The sequence below is a fragment of the Macrobrachium rosenbergii genome, chromosome 12, assembly GCF_040412425.1.
Source record: "Macrobrachium rosenbergii isolate ZJJX-2024 chromosome 12, ASM4041242v1, whole genome shotgun sequence".
Taxonomy (NCBI): domain Eukaryota; kingdom Metazoa; phylum Arthropoda; class Malacostraca; order Decapoda; family Palaemonidae; genus Macrobrachium; species Macrobrachium rosenbergii.
Window position 1 is genome coordinate 13,566,165 of NC_089752.1, and position 24,213 is coordinate 13,590,377.

Below are 24,213 nucleotides of genomic sequence, written 5' to 3' on the forward strand. Positions count from 1 at the left end.
ACAGGAAGTTAGAGTTGCTTAACAGAATTTATACTACATTCTGCTTTAATTTCTTTACCTGATACTTCAGTAGTTTGGTATAGATAACTTAAAACCACTACAAGGAGTAGTTTAGCTTTTTCTTGTGGCAAATGCACGAAGAACATTTTCACCTATTGGTAATAGAAATTATTACATAGGAATTACATTTTTTGTTGGAAGAATATGTATTAAATTCGTAATTTTCAGTACTGTTTATTTGTAGGTTTTTAGAAAGTATTATCATTTTCAGTGGGGAGATAGAAGTCAGATCTATACAGTATCTGTAAGGGATGCCTTCCATTTTATATTGATAATGTATTGTGCTTCAGATAAAAGAGCTTATATGAAGTAAGGAAAAGCAAAACTTGTTTCTTATTGAGGCAAGCAGTAAGTAAAGAAGTTACCATGCAGAAAGTGGGACAGTGCTGGGAAAGGAGATGTGTAAGTCCTTCCTGCCAGTGTCACATTTGCACATTTTTTTCTTATGTGATAGGTTATTCAGACAAAGACTAGGAGTGCCAGTATGTCTCTCAGCAAGTATGATTAATAGGCGAGAACTATTTTTGTTTTATAATCCAGGATACCATAGAAATTGCCATCCAAATAATGATTTACGTAGTTCCAAGAGACTTATAGCCTGACAAAGCATTTAGTGGTATCACTAATTAAAAGTGAGATGTAAAGACCTAAATTGTATTTAGTTTTTAAGGAAAATGAAAGGTTAGAAAATTACTCTGATCAAGTAGTAGAAAATCTGTTTGTGTTGTATGTTGAGGAGTTTATGGTGGTCAAATGACTTGAACTAATGTAAATTAGTCATAAATTAACTTGATTTTATTCACTGAAAGTTTATTTGATTTTACCAGAAAGTAAGTTTTGTACCTAAGAGAATATTGAACATTTGACCAAGAGTAACTGGATTCAATTAGACCTTATATGGATACTCTACTTCATTGCCATTTCATTTCTTAAATAACATGACCTTCTGTATGGTAGATAAAATGAAGTTTACTCAGAGTGGTATTAAAGAAGAAAATATGGTTAGGTTTTAGGAAGCGATGACTTGCTTACTCTCAAAGATTTAATTCTATCAGCTGATACTAATAAGCTTATCAGGACTTTATAGCATTCATGGTTTTATATATGATATAAAACTGAAACAGAATTTGTAATTGAATAGTAATAGAAGAATCTAATTTTCATCACATTATTGGATATTCAAGGTTTGGTACAGCTAACATAATCATATGGGTTTGTCTACAGTATGCAATTATTCTAAGCGATTTTGTTATAGTAAACCGTAGGCTTTTACTTTCTGTGTGAACCTTTACATAAAAGGTGGTGAGTTATTCATAAAGGAAGACCTTATAAGTGCAAGAGACTGTGCATTCTAATGTTGTAGCTATTTTAAGGAAGTCTACGTAAATGGAAGTCTACATAAATAGAATACAATCATCATGAAATTCAATAATTTTCTTCTTCAGTGTTTTTAGAATTTTAACATTTTACATTGGATTGGTAAAAAAAAATTCATGTGTTAATGTTCATACTGACCCATGAAAAAATTAGAATATTGTTGATAAGTCAAGGAAAATACACATAGATAAACTAAGGAATGACTATCATACAAGAGTAAGGGGTGGATTACTTCTTTGTTAATCCTGGCTATATGTGGTGGTGGGGAGTTGGGAACTATAACCTTGACTTGCAAACTTATATAAGATTAGGAACAAGACACAAGTCCCTTGAGTCAGCAAGTCATGTGAGGCAGTAGCTGAGTTGTGGGTGTTCTGTGTAGCTCACATTTCCAGATGGGAGAAAGGGCAGAAGAGCCTGTATTGTGTCTTGACCTGTTTTTAAATTTTTAATTGTAATGGAAAGCATTTTGAAAAAAAATCAATATTTTGCTCAGTTGAAAGTTTTTTCATATGTAGCAGCTGTAAAAGTTACATGAAAGTGTGATTTTCCTTCTTTTTTGGCTTTGACTCTGTGGATTGTATAAGATACAGATTCTACGTACTGCATTGTTTAATAGCGATAGAAATTGCTTTCGCAATTTTGTACTTGACACAGTGGATAAACTTTGGAGACTGCTTGCAAAATTTTATTTTTGTGATTAGTGATGACTTGGGGACGATCTTGCACTGGATTATATTGTGGTCAGGATTTTCAGCAAAATGGACAGGCCCTAGAAGTAAGTTTTAATAGAAGTAAGTTTTAATTTATTTGTAGTTAAAATTTTGAGATAACATTACTGATGTTATTGTACATCATATTTTTGAAAGTGATGAATGAAAAAATAGAAGAAAAATACTGTGATGCATGTTGATAAGATTTGCTTTGCCCACGCAATTCTGCCCCAAAATCCTAGAAGTATTTTATATTGATTGTATTTTGTTTATCTTTATTTCTTGGGAAGCCTTGATTTGACAGGTATTATGAATGAAACCTTTCGAATATTATAAAGTTGGTGGAATCAGATTTGATATCACATCCTTTACCATTATTTTTGCTGTGCTGTATCTTTGTTAGGAGTAATTTTTTATATTAATGTCAGGTCAAGACATTAAAATAAAATTATTTGTAAATTGATGAAGACTGATAGTAAAAGATGTAGTTAAAGGTAGAAGTAGAAGACTTAAATTTATAGAAGTTTTTTCATAAGGAAAATGAAGAATATGTTTATCAGCCCATAAAATATTTACTCTGAATCTGATGTAGGTTAGTCTCTGAAGTAGCCTCTCAGGCAGTGGACCATCACTTGAAAAATCTTTTTTGGCCGTCGTCTTGCCCTTTTTGAAAAACATGGTGAAAAGGAGAATGAATAAATCTGTGGAAAATGTGGCGATAGACTGACTGCTTAGAATTATAAGTATTTTTTAAACCATTATGGTAACTTTTTAACAAGAAAATCTATATCCCTCCCACCCAAGTAAAACAGAATAATCCTACATATTGCCATGTGGGGCTCCCCAGTGAAAAATTGTTATAATAATGATGATAATCACAAAATCTGGAAGAGTTTCTTCAGGACAAGTTTCAAAATTCAGGTAATTAGAATACAAAATTACCAAATAAATTAAGTAATATTGATGAAATGAAATAAATGACAATCCAGAAAATCTGTTGAAATTGGGAGAACTGAATAGATGTTACCCCTGAGGCAATCACATGAAGTGATTGGGTTTGTTATGGTCTTTTGGGGGGATCTGGGTGCATGTGCTGCTTTTGGAGTGCTTAGACTTCATTTGCCCTGCTGCTACCAATCCTTATTCTATTTTTAACCGGGTCCAGCTAGCCTTAAGAGATTTTCCCCTATGCAAAGACCTTAGGTTTGTAGTTATGAAAAATACAAATTGATTAAAAATTTGCCATGTTGAATAGAGAAAATGTGAGATGCAATGATGTAAATGGCAGAGAATAAAAGGACCATCCATAGTACCAAGTGATTTGATAAAAGCAACATCAGTGAGTTTACCAGAATATACAAAGACCAGAAAGTGTGAGAAGGGCCTTACAATAATGGTATATGAAGTGTGGAAGTCACAGAGGAATGAGACTACTTGAGTTTGAAAGTGAAATAAATTATTAAAACTAATTACTGCCAATATGGCTCCATGGCATCTAGGTCAACAATGGAAGCAGTGTTTATCTACAGGAAAAGTACCAAGAAAAGAAGAGAGCGAGCACAGGGATACCACATATTTGTGGATCTTTTGAAGGCATTACGAAGGTAGTGGTTACCAGAAAGACTCATTATTAAGCTAGTGATGCTACTTTAACTTGACAATGATGCTGCAGTATTTTTAACAGGAATGAGAGTAATAAGTATTGCTTTGCAGTTAAGAAATAATTTCATGTTACCTGATACAATAACTAACAGTGGGAAAAGAAAAGTCAAAATTTGCATAGCCCTGGAGCTAACACATAAACCCAAAGATAACTGGGTCTTGGTCTAGGGACTCCTCATGCCTCACTGTCATAAGGATATGAGGGGAGTACAGTACTCATGCCAAACTTTCATAGGATCATATTTTAGGCAAAATAATTGTCTGTAACTGGATTTGAGTATTTTGATCTTAAATTACATCCAAACCTTTGTAGTTTATGCTTGGAAATATAAGTTTGATCTAATGTGACAAATACAAATGGTAATGTATTAAAGTAGAGGTTGGTAAAAAGTCAGGTGCTGAAACGACATTTATGTTTGACAATGTGAAGTTCAAAATTAAATGTCAAATACAGTACAGCCTGAAAATCAAAAGTAAAATTTCACATATAACCTTAGCTAGAACTTGTAACACTACATGAAATGCAACCTTAGCTAGAACTTGTAACATTGTACACGAAACTTTTTTTTCCATTTTTTTGGTGGAGACTGTCTATGCCTTTTTTTTAAAGATACAGTACTGAAGTTGGTTGCCTTTTGAGTTTTTCAACATACGTTTTGAAGGCTATAGTGTGAGATCACTTTTCACAATTGAAATGTTTGCCTTTTGAGTAATTTTTACTTATTTTACAGGGGCATGCAAGAACTGGATTAAAAAATCTGGGAAATACTTGTTATATGAATTCCATTATTCAGTGCCTAAACAATACTACGCCTCTTGCCAAATATTTTGTCGAAGGAATATATAGGTAAGTATAGTTCAGGTTTTGTGACAAATTTTATGTAAGTATTGATAAAGGTTTTTAAAGCATTGATAAAGATAAAGATTCTTGTTTTATTTAAATTATATAGAATTATGATTTATTTGTCGGTAGAAATAGGGGTACCCTGAAGAATGCTCAACAAGTAAATGAACATATAAAGACCCAAAACATATACAGTATTTTTGTGGCATTAAAATCCAAAACTTATATTTTTGTAATATTTCTACTTGCTTATGAATAATTTTCGGTTCAAGGAGTGCAAGTTGAAAAATAAGGAGTACATAAGTTCATTAACAAGCTTGAAAGTAATATGAATGAACAATAATAAGTACAGTCATTCTGAAAAAGAAGCAAAACAAAGCTATTTACTGTAAACATATTCAGTGGAAATATACTGCCTATTTAAGCCTTGTTTTCCTAGCTTTATAAATATTAACCATGTCCTGTAGTGTGTGCTTTAGTAAGGACTGTGGAATGTTGTAGAGAAACAAAGTTATACGTTTTCCTGGCGCTTTTAACACTTGCTACTGAGATATAGAATTGAGATCTACCTGTTTGTCCATCTGCAGTGTGAGATTTTTTATAATTGGTCCCACATATCCCAGAATACTTTTGAAGCAAGTGAACGGTTAACCATAGACAAACAAATACTGGCATCTGCTTTTTTATTATAAAAATTAATTTAATAGTTATTGTAAAAAAATGGCTGTATATTTGTAAAAAACTGGCTATATATTTGTGCGTAGTAAGTGCTTTTCAAACAAAGCTCTCATCTCCTACATCATAAGTTTGTTACTTAATTTTGAAATTTACAGTTTTTTGTATAAGTGACTGTTTTGCTGGTCCATGAGTTTTCTTTGGTATAAATTTATTGATGAGGAATTTACTAGGAAATTCACAAGACATGTTTAAATGAAAAGCTTTTTCCATAAACATTTATCTTTAAGAATAAAATTTCTTTGTGATGGATCACATAATTAGGGAAAAAGATTAAGTAATCAGACAAGAAAAAAAGGCATGTTAATTCTGAACAAAAAGTACTGCATCAAAGAAAGAAAATCTATATTAAATGATCTGCATATATTTCAAAACTTCCATTATGAATTTCCTTTGCTTAAAGCACTAATAACTGCAGATAAGATAAATGCAGTGTAAAGAAAAATAAAAAATTAAACTATTGCTAGATGCCTATCCAGCACATCATATCCTAGCAGGAAATCAGCAATTTTTTTTTACTTAACATTGAATGTCTGGCTGAGAAGGAATATTCAGTAAAGTAGCACTCAGGCACTGTATTCTTTGATACAGTAAAGGATAAACAACCATCTCCTATGCCAGTAATGGTCAGCTTTGATATTGTGTCTGTATTCAGAGAATCATAAGACGGGAAACAGTTGATATTGTTGTAAATATAAAAATGAATAACAGTATTACTGTGGTTTAAAAAAAAAAGATTTTTTGATAGCATAGTCGCTCGTTTCGTCCTCAAGGAGTTACCTTCCATTTTCTACCAGAGCTCCATGGTGACCAAACTAATATAAAGAATTTTCTTCTAGTTGGTCTTTTTGGCCAGGTACTGGATTGTGTCGTAATGATTAACATTACAACACGTGATGGAGTATATAATGGACTCAAAGATAAGGGCACTTTCCCTTATTTTCAGAGAAGCTGAACCCAGTTTTTCCAATGTCAAAAGAACCTGGAAGAAAGAGAAGTGACTATTGCACATGTGCATCCTCCCTCCGGTTTACAACCGGGCTATTAACCCTTTAACGCCAAGCCCTATTTACAAAAACGCTCTCCCGTATGCCGGCGTGTTCGTGAGTTAGCGCCAATGGGAAAAAGTTTTTTCAAAAAAATCACAGCACGCTTTTTTTAAGATTAAGAGTTCATTTTGGCTAATTTTTTTGTCATTGCTTAAAGTTTAGTATGCAACCATCAGAAATGAAAAATATTATCATATACAAATATTGGAATATATGACAGCGAAAAAAAAAAAACAAGTATATAATTGTATACAAATCGCCTGTAAGCAAAACGGTTAAAGCTAATGACTTAATTGTTTTAGTTGTATTGTACACTAAATTGCGATGATTTTGGTATATAACAAATTTTAAACGATCAAATGCAACACAGAGAAAATATTATCAAAAATGATGCATGAATTTTAATGCGCTGGACGTAAAAAATTTTTTTTTTCAAAAAATTCACCATAAATCGAAATATTGTGCTAGAGACTTCCCGTATGTTGAAAAATGAAGCTAACTGATTGAATATTACTAGACTGTAAGTGTTTTAGCTTACAATTGCAGTTTTTGACCATTTCGGTCGAGTTAAAGTTGACCGAAAGTCGAATTTTTTCTATTTATCGATTTATATGAAAATATTTCAAAACTGATAAAAGCTACAACCATGAGTTATTTTGGTAAATGTATTCTAAATGAAATTGCACACATTTCCATATATAAAACTTTATGTAACGACTAATATAAAACAGTGCAAACATTACGATAACGTGACGAAGAATTTCTGGCGCTCCATGACGTGGAAAAAGTTTTTTTCAAAAATTCACCATAAATTGAAATATTGTGCTAGAGACTTCCAATTGGTTGCAAAATGAAGGTAAATGATTGAATATTACTAGAATGTAAGAGTTTTAGCTTACAATTGCGTTTTTTGACCATTTCGTCGAAATCAAAATTGACTTAAAGGTTGAAATTTTCCCAGTTATCGTGATTTATATGAAAATATTTCAAAACTGATAAAAGCTACAACCATGAGTTATTTTCTGTTGTATTGTACATGAAATTGATGAACATTTTCATATATAAAACTTTATGTAACGGCTAATATAGAACAGTGCAAAAATTACTCTTAAAATGACAAAAGAATTTCTGAAATTTTTACTGGTTATCGCTGGGAGTAAGAAAAAAGTTTTTTCAAAAAATTCACCATAAATCGAAATATTGTGCTAGAGACTTCCAATTTGTTGCAAAAATGAAGGTACATGATTGAATATTACTAGAATGTAAGAGTTTTAGCTTACAATTGCGTTTTTTTATTTTAAAGCTCGAAATAAAGTTGACCAAGGTTGAAATTTTTGTAGTCAACGCTTGCTACGCCCACTGCATTCAACAGACAATTTTAGTCGACGCTACGCCCAACAGGCGTTTTCTTAAAGACCAAGGAGCCATTGACTCTCTTTGGTCTATAGTGAACGGCTCACATCGTTACCAGTGCTCCAAAAAAATTAGACATTTTTCTCCAATTTCATTATCGAGGATCATGGAAATAGCAAGATAAGTGCTTAATATTAAGTTCCAATTAAAAGTTTTAGTTTTAAACTTTTGGAATTGATAATTTCTTTGTAAAGCAGGAACCCGGCTCGTTGATTGCTACCAAGTTTCCTAAAGTGAAAATTGTTTTTAAATTCTAACTAAATGTTTTAACTAAAAGAAGTGTTCCACAACTTATCATTAATATAGAAAAAAATCCTTTCAGATTATACAATGTCTGCAACAATCTAAACAGTAAGTGAGAATAATTTAGACTAGATTAATAGTGGATATTGTCTGTAGCCTATGTCCTAGGATTACATATCCTTAAGTGGCATGGCTTAAACCAGGGACCCTAGGATCAAGTAATAACAATATCTGGGCATAATAAATCGATAGCCTAACAATAAGGCTACATATTAGTATGATTTTTTCCTTTTATATAAGCCTGTGCACTTAAGCATGAGCTAAATAAGCCAGGACTACCCTAGGTATTACCTTATATCAAGTTAGGTGATAACTTTTTTCGAAACATCCCAGTTTTGGACTAAATTGTTAGCCTAGACCATGTAAATCTAGGACTAGATGAAATAGTAATCCGTGCTGGATGAGATGGTAACCTAGCCTTAAGGCTACATACTAAGGTAATTGTGTTATGTAACCCATACCCTTAAGTGTGAATTAAATAATCTGGTAGCCTAGATTAGAGTATGTTATAGCCTGGCTATAAGGTTACACATTAGTGAGTTACTGTTTTATATAGTAGACCAAATAGCCTAGGATTGGATATAAACAACCTGGGTTAGACAAAAAATAATAGACTAACTGTAAGTTACATATTAGTAAGTTTTCTGTTTTTATTTAGCCTATACATTTAAGAGTGATTATAATAATCTGGATTAGGCAATACCCTGTACAGTACTAGGTTAAGAAAGAACAAATAAGCCTAGGATTGTGTATAAATAGTATCCTAGGCTTAATAAAATAACCTAGTTTTGTACGACTCGGTAGCATATCTGTAAGGCTACATACAAGTAGGATCTTATGTAGCCTATATCCTTAAAGGTGATATAAATCTAGAACAGGCAGTAGCCTAAGCAGATTAAGTAGGAACCCCTTTTTAAGGAATATCCTACTATTAGCCTAAGACAGTTATGGCTGAATATCGGATAAAAGGGTAGTCTTGGCCACATTAAACAGAAAACCAGATTATAAGAGGATTATTTTCTGTATAGTTTAAATCCTTAAGTTTTAAATAAGCCCAGAATAGGCAGTGGCCTAGAATAGGTTAAGCGAGAACCTTCTAAGAAATCCTCTATTCTTAGCTTAATGTAGATTATACTATAAGCATTAACCTAAGCTATATAAAACCGTAGCTTGGGTTAGTTAAACGTATTAGTTCATAACAGTTAGTCTGAATGGCATGACAAGTAGAATTAAAAATTTCACTTAACCATTGCAAAAGGGCTAACAGTGTATAAATAATAAAGCCATATACAGGTATGAAAATTAGCCTAAACCTTAGAGGGTTTAAGTTAACATAGATATTTAATTAAATGTACTGTATTACAATTAACCTATAATATGGAAACTATGAGGAACTACAGAAGTGTCCCTCATGTAAAAACAATTAATACTAACTAGCTTCTAATAACTTGTTTTATATCACTACAGGGCTGCCATTAGGAAGGATCCTCAGTTCAAGTATTCCGTAGCAAATTGCTCGGTTCACTTTTTGCCAGTGGGTACAGCCCATACCACCTGCCATGAGCATAGTCCTTGTAAAAACCAAGGAAAATCTGCTTGGTCGCCAGATGTGAGCAAGATTTGTAGTATGCTCCTGGCAGCAAGTTTTAAGGACGAAACGGCTTCTTTTAAGCTGTCTCAGTGGGTCCTAGGGTTCAGTAGAGGTGAGGAAGGGGGAGGTTATATCTTTCCGGCAGAACTCTGGCAGCAGATATTTAACCCTTTCTCAGAACAACATCAATGTTTTGGGCCAAAACCCAGTAACATCAGTCCCTAGTACCTCCCAGGTTAACCCCATGGAGGAAGTAGAGGAATCTTAACATGGGGTTGACATTTTTACTAAAGAATATGAAGTGGATATTGCCATTGAAATGGCCCTGCTGAACCCAGAAGGCTCAGGGACACAAATTTTAGCTAGCTATGGGAGAAACCTTCCAGAAGGAATTCTAATCCCCATGCAGCTATCGTTGCTGAATGGGATCTTTCCCCCAAAAGGGATACTAGGATCCACCTAATTCTGACTGAAATGACTACAGTACATTTTTGGAGGGGTATAGTAACTTACCCAGGAAATCTGCCTCTTGATTAACAGGCAGTTACAGTTCAGTTGCTGAAGCTCAGTTAGACTGCACAGGCTCCCTCAAAAGGGATACACAGTTTGCGGCATTTGATCAATTCCATAAGGAAATTGAATACCATCAAAGATGACCTTGCCACAGAACGGCAATATATAAAGGACATGAAGCATGATCCAAAAAGGAAAGTAAGTCAGTTTGTACACTCCCAAAGTGTAAAAGTACAAATCTTGTAACAAAAAGGAGTGTGGATACAAATGCTGCCCAAACAAGTTTTTATGTTAGAATCCTGAAACAACAAAAAGGGTCAGTTTGAATAGCAAGCTTCAGATCAAAACATACAATAGGGCCTCAACATTCACCCCCTGATGATACTGATAATCTTAAGACGCCTCAATGTGCATTTTATCTCCGATGGCACCTGTAATTAATGGGAAAACTATGATTGAAGTTGTACATGGAGAAACCACCTCCAAACGGTTTTATACACTGTTTAGCATTAAAAGCTACAGGCAAGTCCCTGGTTATTGGCAGGGGTTTTGTTCTGATGGCATGACAGTAAGCAAAAATCTCTAATAACTGAAAATTGGCGAGGCACTTTTTCGGTGCCTATGTTAGGTATGTATCGGCGCCAATATGCATGATTCTGAAAAAAAATCAGCGATTTTCACGTTAAAAAGCTAAAAAAGTACTATCTCCAATAACCGGGGACTGCCTGTATAGAAATCACCCTCTACTAGGTCAGCAAAAAACAGATCTGATTTTAGATTTTGAATAAAACCCAATTGCTCAGTTTGGCTCCCAGCCTTCTGTCCTTCACTTTCAAAAGTATAATCATGTGAAGACAGATTTTCAGAATTTGTAGTGACTAAAACAAGGGACAGTGGCAAATTAAAAACCATCAGCCACGGTCTCTCCCAGTTTCTGGAAGTTCTACCATTAATGGGCAAAAACCCTTTACCAGGTCAACGAAAATGGATCTCTACTTCCAGTTTTAAAAGGCCCAGCATTCCTTACTACAGAATGGCTCCAGCCTTCTGTCCCTTCACTTTCAGAATTATTAATCATGTGAAGACAGATTTTTAGAATTTGTAGTGACTTAAAACAAGAGACAGTGGCAGAATTAAAAACATCTGCCAGTCATCCCAGTTTCGGGAAATTCCACCGAGGAATGGGCAATGTTACAACTCCCTTTTGAAAGGAAAGAGCTCTAGATATAGCTACGCAGCAGTTTGGGACCCCTATGAGAAGACTCTCAGAGGGAACAGCCTCTTCAGACTTTTATGCTAGGCTCCGGCTCTTTAGTATCATAACCTCTACCACCTTGCTGCAAGTTGTGTTCAAAAGGCTTTCAGAAGATTCCAGGATAATTTTTGGCTGCTGAGGCTAAAAGTCTTATGAGAACCCAATGGAAGCACTCTGTGACTTCAGAATGGCGTGGCAAAGGAATGAAGCATTGGAGTGGCTCCATCAAATCACTGTCCAATGTCACTGCATTATTGGCAATTCCTAACCCCTTCTGTAAGGACCAGTTTGAGGAGTCTGTTGTGGTTCAACCCAACGAGCATGCCCACCAACAGAGAATTTTAATAGTGTACACTCTTCTGTGGAAAGGGGAATTCAGGAAAACAAAGAACCCAAAATTTTTCTTTACCCAACCCCAAAAAGCCTCACTTTGATAAAAATCACATGGGGTTTCAGTCAAATTCCCAAAATTTTTCTCAAACAGGTAGGTGGCCAGAAGGGACAATTCCCTACAAAGGAACAACAGCAAGGACATCCTTTTTCACAAGGTCCAAAAACCATCTGTTACGGGGAAAAAGGAAAAGCAACACCTGGAATGTCTATCACAGGCGAAGGCCGAGGAGGAGGCAGATACCAAGAGGAATTGTATGGTTGGGGGTCAGCTTCGATGACATCACAGACAACGGAAGTCTTTCCCTTGGGGGGGGGGGGGGACAGCATTATTTATATGTGCAGAAAGACCCTGTTAAAGGGGGCCCATAGAGAAACGTGTATACAGGCAGTCCCCGGTCATTGGCAGGGTTTCCGTTCCAATGGCGTGACAATAAGTGAAAATCGGCGATTTTTGGTGCTGATAAGTGCCGATATTCGGTTATCGGTGCCTCTGTTAGGTATGGATTGGTGTCAAGCGCTAAAAAACCGGATCGCCGATAACTGGGGGACTGCCTGTATTCGCCACCAAGTACATCTCTTCAGTGTCCTCAAAAAGGATTCCTCCAAAAGAAGAGTGATCCTTAACCAGTCAACATTAAACAAGCACGTTGTTTGCCAAAAGTTTCGGATAATTACCGTTGCCTAAGTACATTCAATCATTCCAAAAGGGACTTGGACAGTTTCTGTAGATCTGAAAAATGCACACTCGCACAGCTCTATAGCCGTTCCCTTCCGCCCCTTCCTAAGGTTCCGGATAGGGAAAAATATGTACAAATTCAAAGTCATGCCCTTCGGGCTAAACATTGCCTAAAGAATATTTTACAAAATTAGCAATGGTGTTCATTCGAGAACTCAAACAAAAAGGAATACAACTAATAGCCTACTTAGACAGCTGGTTGATCTGGGGCCCACAAGAAAATAGTGCTTGAAAAACCTAAGAGCAATGGTCAACAGACTACAGGCAAGAGGTTTTATAATAAATCTGAAAAAATCCTCACTCTACACCCAGCATACACTTTTTTATGGCTGGGTTGGGACACTCTTCACTGCCTGCTTGTCTCTCCCATCATACTCAAAACAGAATAAGGGAAGTCCTCAAAGCAATCCTTGCACAGCCCAGAGTTTCCAGATGGCAATTAGAAGGTATGATGGGCCTGCTGCAGTTCGCATCAGTAATAGATCCAATACCTAGATTGCAGTTAAAAATGTGAACAAATTCTGGCCATCGCATGCATTGCATACAAGAAAAAAGATGTGAGACCAACCTCATCAAAAGATTAAAAAAGTCGGGGAGATACTTCGGTCTTGGACCTGGAAGGAATCTGTGGCGAAACAGGTCACCCGGACTCCTCCATCTGTATGAGTGACAATACACACAGATGCCTTGTTGACAGGTTGGGAGGATCGTTACGTGGCAGGGAGGTGATCAGCTACTCAGGAATTCTTATATCAATTTCCTGTAGCTGATGGCTGTCTTTTTGCCTCTTAAAAAACTCAAACTTCCAGAAGAGAGAGACAACATAACTTCAATATCCTACATCAAGATGTCAGGATCATGTTCACCCTTCAGTATGAATGCTAGCCATCCTTTGATGGCGCAAGCAAGGAAGTGGCACATGTCTGCACCACTTCACAGGGAGTCTCATTGTAATAGCAGACTCTATCAAGGAAAACAACAGCCTCAACACAGAGTGGGATGTTGACAACCACTTTTTTCAAACAATAGCTGCGCATGCTTCCACACTAACTGGACTGTTCACATACAAGAGTCACAAAATCTAATATATGTGTTCTCCAAACCTGGACAGTCAAAACAACAGCAAGAGATGCCTTCCTAAAGACTGAACAAGGGAGGATGATATCTTTTTCTCCATTGTCCCAGATTTCAAAGGTTTCAGCAAACTTAACCTTCAGCGGAACAGCTTACTTAATAGCCCTCAAATTGGCCAAACAGGCATTGGTTCCCATTATTTCAACAACGATGAAAAGATCAATTCCACTTATCGTCTGCTGTTCTATTCCAGACAGTAGGAGGGAAAGTCGTTTATGCATCATCCTGGGCCTAGACTCATGAATGATTTTTAAAAATTTATATCGTGAAAAAGCTCACCCAACATTGGTATAGGGCACCGAGTGTGTAAATTACGACATCATCTATCCATCAATACAAGTCCATATGGAAGATATGGTTAGATTATACCTACTGAGAGCCAGCAGAGATTTCTATAGAAACACTTTATTTTTCTTATATACCCTTTTAAAGACAAATGCCTATGATTCATAACAGTCATGGGTATTGCAAGGCTGCATTAATGCACCTTGTTTATGGATTCAGGATTGACTCCAGTATAGAAGTTGTCACTTCCCTTCTGCAGCCTTTTGCTCTACAAAGGCCTGCTCCCGAAAGGCTTCTAATTACTGGGTCCTTGAACAAGGTGCTTATTCTTCTATCAACCCCTCAATTCAGCAGACCCAATACAACCACAATGCACATGCTACAAAAGGCAAACTTCTTGATTGCATTAGCATCAGGAGCTCGTATTAGTGAACTGGGCTCTCTTAGACGGGGATGATGCATCACGCAAACAGCTGACCATCAATTATTATTGTCCCCTTGCCCATTATTCCTGGCCAAGAATGAGGATCTTTAAAAAGGAAATCTATTCTTTTAAGAAAACTGAATTTAGCAGACAAGACATTATGCCCAGTTTAAGCACTTAGGGTTTACCTAGAAGTTACGGCAAACATCCCAGAGGGTCCTATTTTCCTACACCCTAGAGCAAACTAACCACTCTCCCTACAAGGGCTGAGAATGATTTTAGTTTCTCATTAAAAAGGCAAATCCACACTCCTTTCCTAGGTCACATGATATTAGGAAAGTAGGTACATCGTTGGCCTTCTTCAGAGATGTCTCTTTCGAAGTCTCTGAATGTACAGGGTGGTCTTCAGTGAAATTATTGCCAAGTGCTCAAACAAATTTGACTACAATGTGTATCAGTAGGTGGCATGGTTAATCTTAACCTCTAGGTTCTACGGCAGAAAACCAGGGGTCTTATTGACGGTGAGTATGCTGACTATCGCCGGGAGAAGGGCGACAGTACTGCAACCACACCAAGCATGCTTAGGTAAGCCACTGTAGAAACTACATCCTAAAACGTTTCATGTATATAGTTTCTGTTCCATGGTACCAAACCCTTAGAGATTGGGAATAAAGAATGGACTTGAAATCTATGGCTTGACCTTGGACCAGAAATGTTTTTTCCTTTGATTACGAAACAAGCGACTACGCTATCAAAAAACAGATTTTGACATAGGAAAAACCTATTTTTGGTAGTCGATATCGAGTCCTCAAAACCCTTCCACTTCTGTGACGAAAAGGCATGGGATTTGGGCAAGGGACCATCCTGCATTGACAGAGAGTAATGTCCTTGGTCTTTAATGGCCCGGTTGTAAACAAGAGGGTGGATGTGCATGCACAATAGTCACTTCTCTTTCTTGCAGGTTCTTTTGACGTTGGAAAAACGGTCTAGTTTTTGCTGAAGATAAGGAAAGGCTCTCTTATCTTTGAGTCCATTATATACTCCATCACATGTTATAATGTTAACATTACGATACAATACCTGGCAAAAAGACCAACTAGAAGAGAATTCATTGTTACTGGTTTGGTAACATGGAGCCTGGTACACCTGAAGGTAACTAAACTGAAGGCTCAACAGCGCCTACCAAAAATAGGTTTTTCCTACGTCAAAACCTGTGTTTTGAAAACCTATTTGCTGTCTAGTTGAAGGTAATTATTCATGAAAACAAAGGAATCCAATCTACTACATTCTCAAACTTCTTTTGTCTCACAGTAAATCAGATTTGTTGGAAAATTGCTATGATTTAAGCTGCTGGTATGTAAATGTTTTATGGACACAATAAACACTCAAAGATCCAGCCTTTAAAGATTTGGATTTTGTTAATATCTAGGGGGACAGAATATGATAAATATGATTAAGAGGAAAAAAGATGGATAAGCAAAACTTCAAATATAACAGACAAGTAGCTATAAATTTGTTTCTGTGTTTTCAGCAGAGATTACTTAATAATTCTAAAATTAAATATAAGATAAGAATTCTTAGGTACTAGGTAGAAATAGCTAGCTAATAAACTGTTGTGAATCCATAATTAAATATCATAGTGCCTGTTCAAAGAATATGTAAGAGAATGAGAAGCTTAGAAATCTATAGAGAAAAGGTCCTATAGAAAAGCTTTAAAAGTGATCGATTATATCATTATTAGAAACTTTAATAGGAAATAATGAAGATAAAATAGTGCTAAGTCTTATGATAATTATATAGGCTAGTAGGCCATAGGCTAGCTTATTATAAAACTTTGCCATTGGGATCTTTCAAAGATTTCCCTGCTTTAAGTAATCCATATATTTTAAGGTTTACCTAATTTGAAAATGTCAAACAAATACAGAAATTTCATGAACATCTAAATTATCCTTGCTAGATGTCCTTTTATAGTAAAATAGCATGGACAGGTTAGATATTGCCATCTACCAAATACTTACCAATAAAAACCTAGGAGCAAATTCCAAGTTCAGCGGTACAGGGTATTGTAGTCGTAGGACTCATTTTCAGTTAAACCTATTATGCCATGTAAGACAGTTTGCATATGGAAAAATGTTAATGGGATATGTTTTTTCTTGATTTCAGTGAAGATATTAATCCAAATAGTAAACACCAGGGAGATGTTTGCGAGGAAATGGGAGCTGTCTTTAGAGCCCTTTGGTGTGGGCAGTACCGTTCGATAGCTATGTGGGACCTGAAGGTATGTACTCTCTTATTTTTATGGTATTCATACAGTATTAGATAATCCTTTTTATGATGAGCCATTCAGTTTTTATTTTACATGAAATTAAGTACCAGCATGACTGAAAAGACCATCCAGATTAATTGCTAAAGCATAGGATGTTTTGCAGAAAGCTGGGTTGATTATTCAATAAAGCTTTTATTAGCCTCCAAAGGCTTGCTGCTCATTAAAACCAAAAAATAGTTTCCAAAGGGAGAAGGATTGCTCTTTAAAACTTTGTTGCTAATTTTCTTAGTAGCCTTACACTGTTTTTCTTGCATGGATGGATGTTACAGTGCTCCTCCATTGTTATTAGGAATATCATTGTGATTGTCTGTAGTATCTTGAATTTTATGTATGTTGTAGTAAATAACACTTAATTACTTATGTTGTAGTAAATAACACTTAATCACTTCATTGTACTTGTCTTGAAATATCATGTATTTGCATATGATGTGTAGTGATAACCTCGAGTAGGGCTAGAAATTGAGGGTGTGGAAAACTGGTTAAGATGAGGGAACGGTAAATGTGGGTAGGCATGGTTTGTTTCCTTCCTTGTGACACTTCTGAATTATACATTTTTCAGTCCAGCAACTTTTCCACATATTTGCATCAAATTACTTTGATCCATCTTTCAAATGCCAGCCTTTTTAATACTTAAATATACCTCTATATTTCTTACCCAACCAGTTCTTCTTATGCCACATACATTACACAGACAATTCTTCCTGACAGCCCAACTATTTTTCTTTCACTAACATTCAACATGAACACTTCACATCCATAGAGGAGAGCTGACTTCATAATCCTTTCATACATGTCCACCTTGGCCTCTATGAGTAATTCAAGTCTTGTCCCTATCTTTTGCACACACCCATATATATATACATTAAATTTATATGTGTTTGTTTAAACATTAACATCAGTGTAAGCTGAAGATTGGGTAATTTTATATTGAACTTGTCAAAACATTCTTAAAGAGTAATTCAGTGTAGAAGGAAATAAATATAGCATATATTATATCTGATTATTGAACTTGTCAAAGCATTCATGAAAAGTAATCTTGATGTAGAAGGAAATAAATATAGCAGATATTATCTCTGCTAATAGAAAAATTCAAATAGATTCATAGTATTTAAAACATTTACATTGTTTATTAAGACTAATATGATATGCTCTCATTTTTTGTCTTATTTCAGAACACTGTTGGTCGATTTCACAAGCCTTTCCAGGGATACGATCAGCAGGATTCACATGAATTTTTGATTAAACTTATGGACTGGTTACATGAAGATTTAAATAAGGTCAGATAATAATTTGCTCATTTTGTATTATGTATGAATATGGCCTTTTGTCTATTATGTTACTCTAACAACAAATTTTGGAGTAAGGCCGGGGATCACTTGCTTTTTCTATTTGTCCATTTTAACCTCGCAAACAAATTTTTTTTTTTATCTTTGTAGGAACCACTTCCTTTATGACGGTGTGTTTGTTTGTTTTACCCTTTCCAATAGTTGTTTGGTCTTTACAGGAATCACTTTCTTTTTCTGTTTGTTTTATCCTGACAAACAAAATTGTGGATCTAATACAGGAATTGCTGTCTTTTCTGTCTGTTTTACCCTTACAGACAAATTCTGGGTGTTTACAGGAATCTCTGTCTGTGTCTCTGACTGACTGTTCATTTGTTCATCTCCTTAACTCTATCATATCATTCAGAGACACACACACACTGGCTAGGCTATGTCTTTGTAAGGGATAAGCAGTTTTTAGAATAAAAATTAGTTTTAACTAGAAAAAACAGTAAAGGGTCTTATCAAATACTAGGGCTGTTTTGAACTAATACAGTTTGGCAAATTTTGAATCTGCCACTATTAGCTTGCATTTTTGTACATGGCAGTCTTGTGTTTTCCTGACACTGTCAAGTTAATTTTATATTTTATATTGTATTTTAGCCCATCAGAATCTGAACCATAATACCAATACAGTAATAACATAGGGATTGCAGCAATAACATAACATTCCATAAAAAGAGCCAGTAAACCCAGATGTTCCAACAACTGAGATGAGCAACTAAACAACGTACTGTATACAGTAATTACTGTATACTGTAAAACTATAAATGAGTGAAAGGTGTGACAATGTTATCCCTCTTATTACACTCTCTGTAAACACAAGAATCAAATGGATAAATCAGCTGATTGAAGAGAACAATTTCTGAATAAGATCAGTGATATGAATTGGGGGAGGCAAAGTTAAAATCAAATTTTCAATTGAAAAAAAATTTTTTTTTTACCATATCAGCAGTGAAAATATATTACACTACATAATATTTAATCAAGAACAGAAATAGGCCTTCTCTCATTTTCATTGAATCTTAAAAAACAATAATAGGGTCTTTCTCCAAATTGTTAGTGTTGCTACAGCAAGACTGCAGCACAGTAGGCTAAGGTATATTACTTATTAAACATTATGCTGTGTATATACACACACCAGAAGAATGATTAATACTGTATAGGCCTTTTTAACATGCAAAATACTGTGGTATTCTAAAATGTAACTCATCTTTGCACTTGGAAGTAAAAAAGAAATAACAAAAGCCTTGATGGAATCAGACACTGAAGAAATATAGTTTATCATCAACATATGAACTGTGTGCATTTCTTAAAAATGCTCTACCTTGGAAGTGTGTGAACTTCTACAAGGAGTAATAAGATTAGTGGCAATAGGCATAGCAAAATAGGCACAATGTACCATCCATGCAGCAGTACAAATTGTGGACAGTACCACACAAACAGCAATAGAAGGATTAAGCAAAGGCTGCGAAGCAGAAACAGCAGGTAAAACAGGAGCTGATGGCATGGTTATAATCAGGTAAGTGGGCAGGCTGAACACTGGGCAGTGGCATGTTGCTAAGAAGTTTGTTGCCTCTTGACTAAAGATCCAGAGGCCAACCACAGAGCTGAAAATACCATATCAAAAAAGCCAAAAATTTTGATAGCAGACCACTTGACCTTTCTTGTGTAGCACCAACTCCTGCTGTTTAGCAGAAACTTTGGAAGCAGAGTACTTGACCTTCCTTGCCTGGTAAGTCTTCCTGTTCTTGCAGCAAGTCCATTGATTGGCTAATTAGTCTTGGCAAATACTGTAGGCGAGACTAAAGAACATTGTTGGCTTCAAAAAGTGGAACACAGCAAGTGAGAGCCAATCTCTCGAGGACATGAATATGGCAGACATTACATGGAACACCTTGGAAAATTCACTTACGCATACTAATGACAAGCAAATAACACAAAATATTACTGTACAACACAACGCTTCATTGGGCTACAACACAAAGCACTATACAAGTGGCTACGTTAACATATACAAAATAGCAGTATGGTTGACACAGAGCTTGCACTTGTGCTACTGGAAAGCAAGCAAACTTACAGATACCTGTTATGTAAATGATATGGGTAAATATTCAATAATATTGTAGTACAAAATAAATTTAAATTTTAAGGGAGATAACACTAAAGAAAAGCTTTATATGTCACACACAACAAGTAAGAAGTAATTTTGATTCTGTATTTTTTTTTTTTTTTTTTGACATATAAGACCGTATTTCAGACGGGAATATTAAAATAAAATTTGGTGTTGACATATAAGCATTTAATTCTATCAAAATATATATGTACCTACAGTATGGCAGAGAAAACTTAAACAAAGCAAGCAACTAGGATACAGTGGGTCCCCGCTTACTCGCAGATCAACAATTGTGCCTTCAGTTATTCATGGGGTTTTTATGAACGATTCCAACAGATTGCAGAAAATCTGCCACTCTGGATTTGTTCAGTGATGATCAGATCCAAACATATCATTGAAAATTCACCAATGTGATGATATCAAAGCATGTTAATATCATTTCAGAAGTTTAAGATTAACATAACCATACAGTAAATCATATGGGTACTCAACAGTGATCAATGTTGAATGAAGAAGATGATGATGAATTAGCTGTCCACATATACTGTACCTGTAAAAAACAGTACAGTAAACTTATGGGATGTGTAAGGTTTAAGGAAAGTCCTGGAATTGCACGAAGGGCATGTTGAGTTAATCATGTTCACAGGAGGAAAGGGTTGAAATTTGTAAACACAATTTGTGTTAGGAATAAGCATTCTCACAAGATAACTTTTAAAAAGTTCATCAGAGGTAATAAGGTGTAACAGTGTTAAATGGATTGGTCACGTACAGTAAATGAAAGGAAATAGGATGGTAAAAGGCTTTAATTCCAAATCCATGCAAGGAAAAAAAAAATGAAGTCTCAAGTATTTTTGTTGCTGACAAGGCCTTAATACAGAAATATTGAAGACATGCATAATTGAAATCATGATATGCTGGATTGAATTTTGTTTTTCTTTAAAGGCAGAGTCCTTTCAGTGATAGTTTTACAGTACTGGCAAACTAATATTTACTGTAAAGGAAAAATGTTTCATTCCAAAACATAGTTGATTTAAAACAAAATGCTGTGTAGCAGTGTTGGATGGCACTAAATTTCTCAAGTACAGTCAACCTTCATTAAGCCGGACCTCATTAACCTGGATATCAGATAAGACGGATACCAAAGAGGGTCAGCCGATTTAAAATACATAATGTTCGACCACGATTTAAGATAGTTACTGCTCCTCTGCTCGTTGCGTACCATTTCCCTCTTTATTTCCCAAAGGTAAATAAAAAAACTTTTCATTTATATTTTTATTTTATATACTGTATACTGTTCTGTATTTATATTATACTGAACTGAAATGCTTTTAACTTGTAACCAATTTACCTTGCACATGGTACATACCATCATTAAGAAACGCTGTTGTCTGGATCGGTAGGAAGTATCGAAGCCAGTCACTGAGCATTAATAGTTTTACCTGTCTGCTGCCAGATTGTTAGCTACAGTACGATGCATTGTGTGTTTTTTAGGAAAGAAAATACTTTGACAAAGGTAAACCTTACGAAGACAAAAGCTGAGTTACAGAACAATACTTGTTTTTACATGGCAAATGACATGAGAGAGAGAGAATATATTGCCAGTTCCCTCAAATTCTATCTGTGTTTACATGGCAAATGACAGAGAGAGAGAGAATTGCCAGTTCCCTCTATGCAGCGTAGTTCTGCCCTCGAGAGATTAGAGAAGAATTTTGTTTTAAAGGTATGTCAGTGCAGCTTTGGTAAACATCTGAAGCAAAAAAAAATATATATTTTGTTGCTGAAGAATCTCTGAACGAGCAATTTTGCGCTCAAAGTAATAAGAAGGAATTCATTCTATTCCTTATGTAACCAGTAAAATACATACATTATTAAAAACTACGTTTTGTATTCAAACACACGCACTTATGTCATCGCCAGCTTCTCTGAGCAAACGTCAGAGACAGAATACAGCTAAAACCAGATTGGCTGGCTGTTTGCCATGGAGATCTACAGCCAATGACAGCCCTCTACTTGTTCTATTTATAGACACGTCATGATGGCACTAATTTTGAACGTTGTCATGATCTGGATTATTTGACTACTGATGGAAAAGTTACTCAATAATTTCTATCTACAGTTGAGGGTCCTCATTTTCGGTGGTCACCTTGGAAAGTACTCCCCTTTCACAAGGTCTGTCTCTCGTGCCCAGTTTTCTCCTTTGCAGGCTTTTTTAGACAGGACTTAATTTTGTCAGGTCCTCTCTTTATTTAAAAAGAGGGGGTTATAAGCCATTGTGTCTGCTATTAGCAGAAAGTATTTTCTTTATACAAGCCTATTCAGATTCACCCTAAAGCTCATGATCTTAGACGGCCACTTACATTATTTTCATTACATGAATTTAGCACCTTTACTAATGTTTAGGTGAATTTTCTTTCTAATGTTCAGGGTGGAATTCCCAAGTTTTCAACATCTCTATTTAAAGTCTTTAATAGCATAAGAATGATATTTATTTCTCTGTTATTATTTCACCAGCTGACATGGACCCTGATCCAAAAAAGATTTTATCAAAAAGGAAAATCTATTTCTGGGGAGGGGCTCCGGTCACCCGGTGACCCTCCACTGTTTTTTTTCATTCTCCTCCCATGGTAAAACATTTCATCTAGTGTGGAAGCAACATGAATGATTAATGTTGCTCTGGGCAGTCCCATGAAAGTGATGCACATGGCCCTGTATCGCACCTCTCTCATTGGGACTTTGACATTGGGAATCTTTATAGGGCAGGGTCCCGTGATTGCACACTCACCCTTTTACCATATATGACTCCATTGAGTCAGCCTCTGGGGGTAGTAACCTAGCTTTACATTTAGCTTTCTGGTATTCAGCAACGGAATTACCTGAAATAAGTGCTGAATGGATTATTTCACCGGTGACACGCCCTCTCAGAAATAGATTTTTCCTTGTCAAAATCTTTAATTACTTTCTTCATGAAAACATGAATTCAACAATAATTTAATGTTAATATAGTGAAAAAGAAAAAATCCCACAACAGGCTGTGTTAATGTTACAGTCATCACTTCATGAACTTATTTCCCGGACTCCAGGCTTCATTTACGACTGCAAACTTGATGATCTACATTGTTTGGCAACAATGAAAAACAACCTCCAAGATCGATATGATAAAATGTATTTTATAGTCTTATTTATCAGATAAAATTCACAAGTTGAATTACAGTCATTTTGATCATGTATATTTGCATTTTACGTGATAGTTTTGTTGAAAACAAAACAAAAGTGAACTTATGGTCTTAATTGTCCCATTCTTTATTACATTGATGATCTTAGTCATCTCACATATATTTAACAGTATATATTAATATATAGATAATAATAAAACTAAATGAATAAATAACCAAAATAAAAAAACATGAAAAAGGAAAAAATCTTACTTCTTCATTTTGAGACCCATCATTGTACTTAACAAATATGCATTTATGTTCAGCCTAGGTATCTACATATGCAGCTCAATTTCTATCATTTTTATCATGCTTTATATCTTCATTTTTGATCTTTACCATGAGCTTTAATTCAAACATTTCTACTTTTGTTTATTGATACAATTTTATAAAAGTTAAGAAATACAGTATTTTAACACATACAACTTACCTGTTAGTTACATGTAGCTTAGTCTTGACGCTACACGCAAATTTCAAAACGCATGCAGCGCAGTCCGAATATCGGGTGATCGCCTTACCTGCCCTCTGTCGGGTACTAGGAACTATTCCAACATGCTTCAGAATAATTTGTGCCACGCGACATTGTTGTCGGTACTGAAATAAATTTCATTGTATCTGCCTACATCGAGCTGTTTTCACTTGGTGAAGTACTCTTTGTTGGTTTGCGGCTTTGCCAGTTATTTTGTCACCTATTTAGTCAGGTTTTCTGATAATTATGTCAGATTCTGGGTCTTATACCTTAGGTATGCA

The 24,213-nt window shown here is 35.4% G+C and overlaps 1 protein-coding gene across 1 annotated transcript in view; it reads left to right on the top strand.

Moving 5' to 3' along the window:
• Positions 1-24,213, top strand: part of LOC136843725 (ubiquitin carboxyl-terminal hydrolase 8-like) — a 125,231-nt gene that overhangs the window by 82,286 nt on the left and 18,732 nt on the right. The window contains exons 17-19 of the mRNA XM_067112360.1: positions 4,544-4,659; positions 16,651-16,765; positions 17,986-18,090. Of these exons, the coding sequence (XP_066968461.1) occupies positions 4,544-4,659; positions 16,651-16,765; positions 17,986-18,090 (336 nt within the window). The remainder of the gene's footprint in view (positions 1-4,543; positions 4,660-16,650; positions 16,766-17,985; positions 18,091-24,213) is intronic.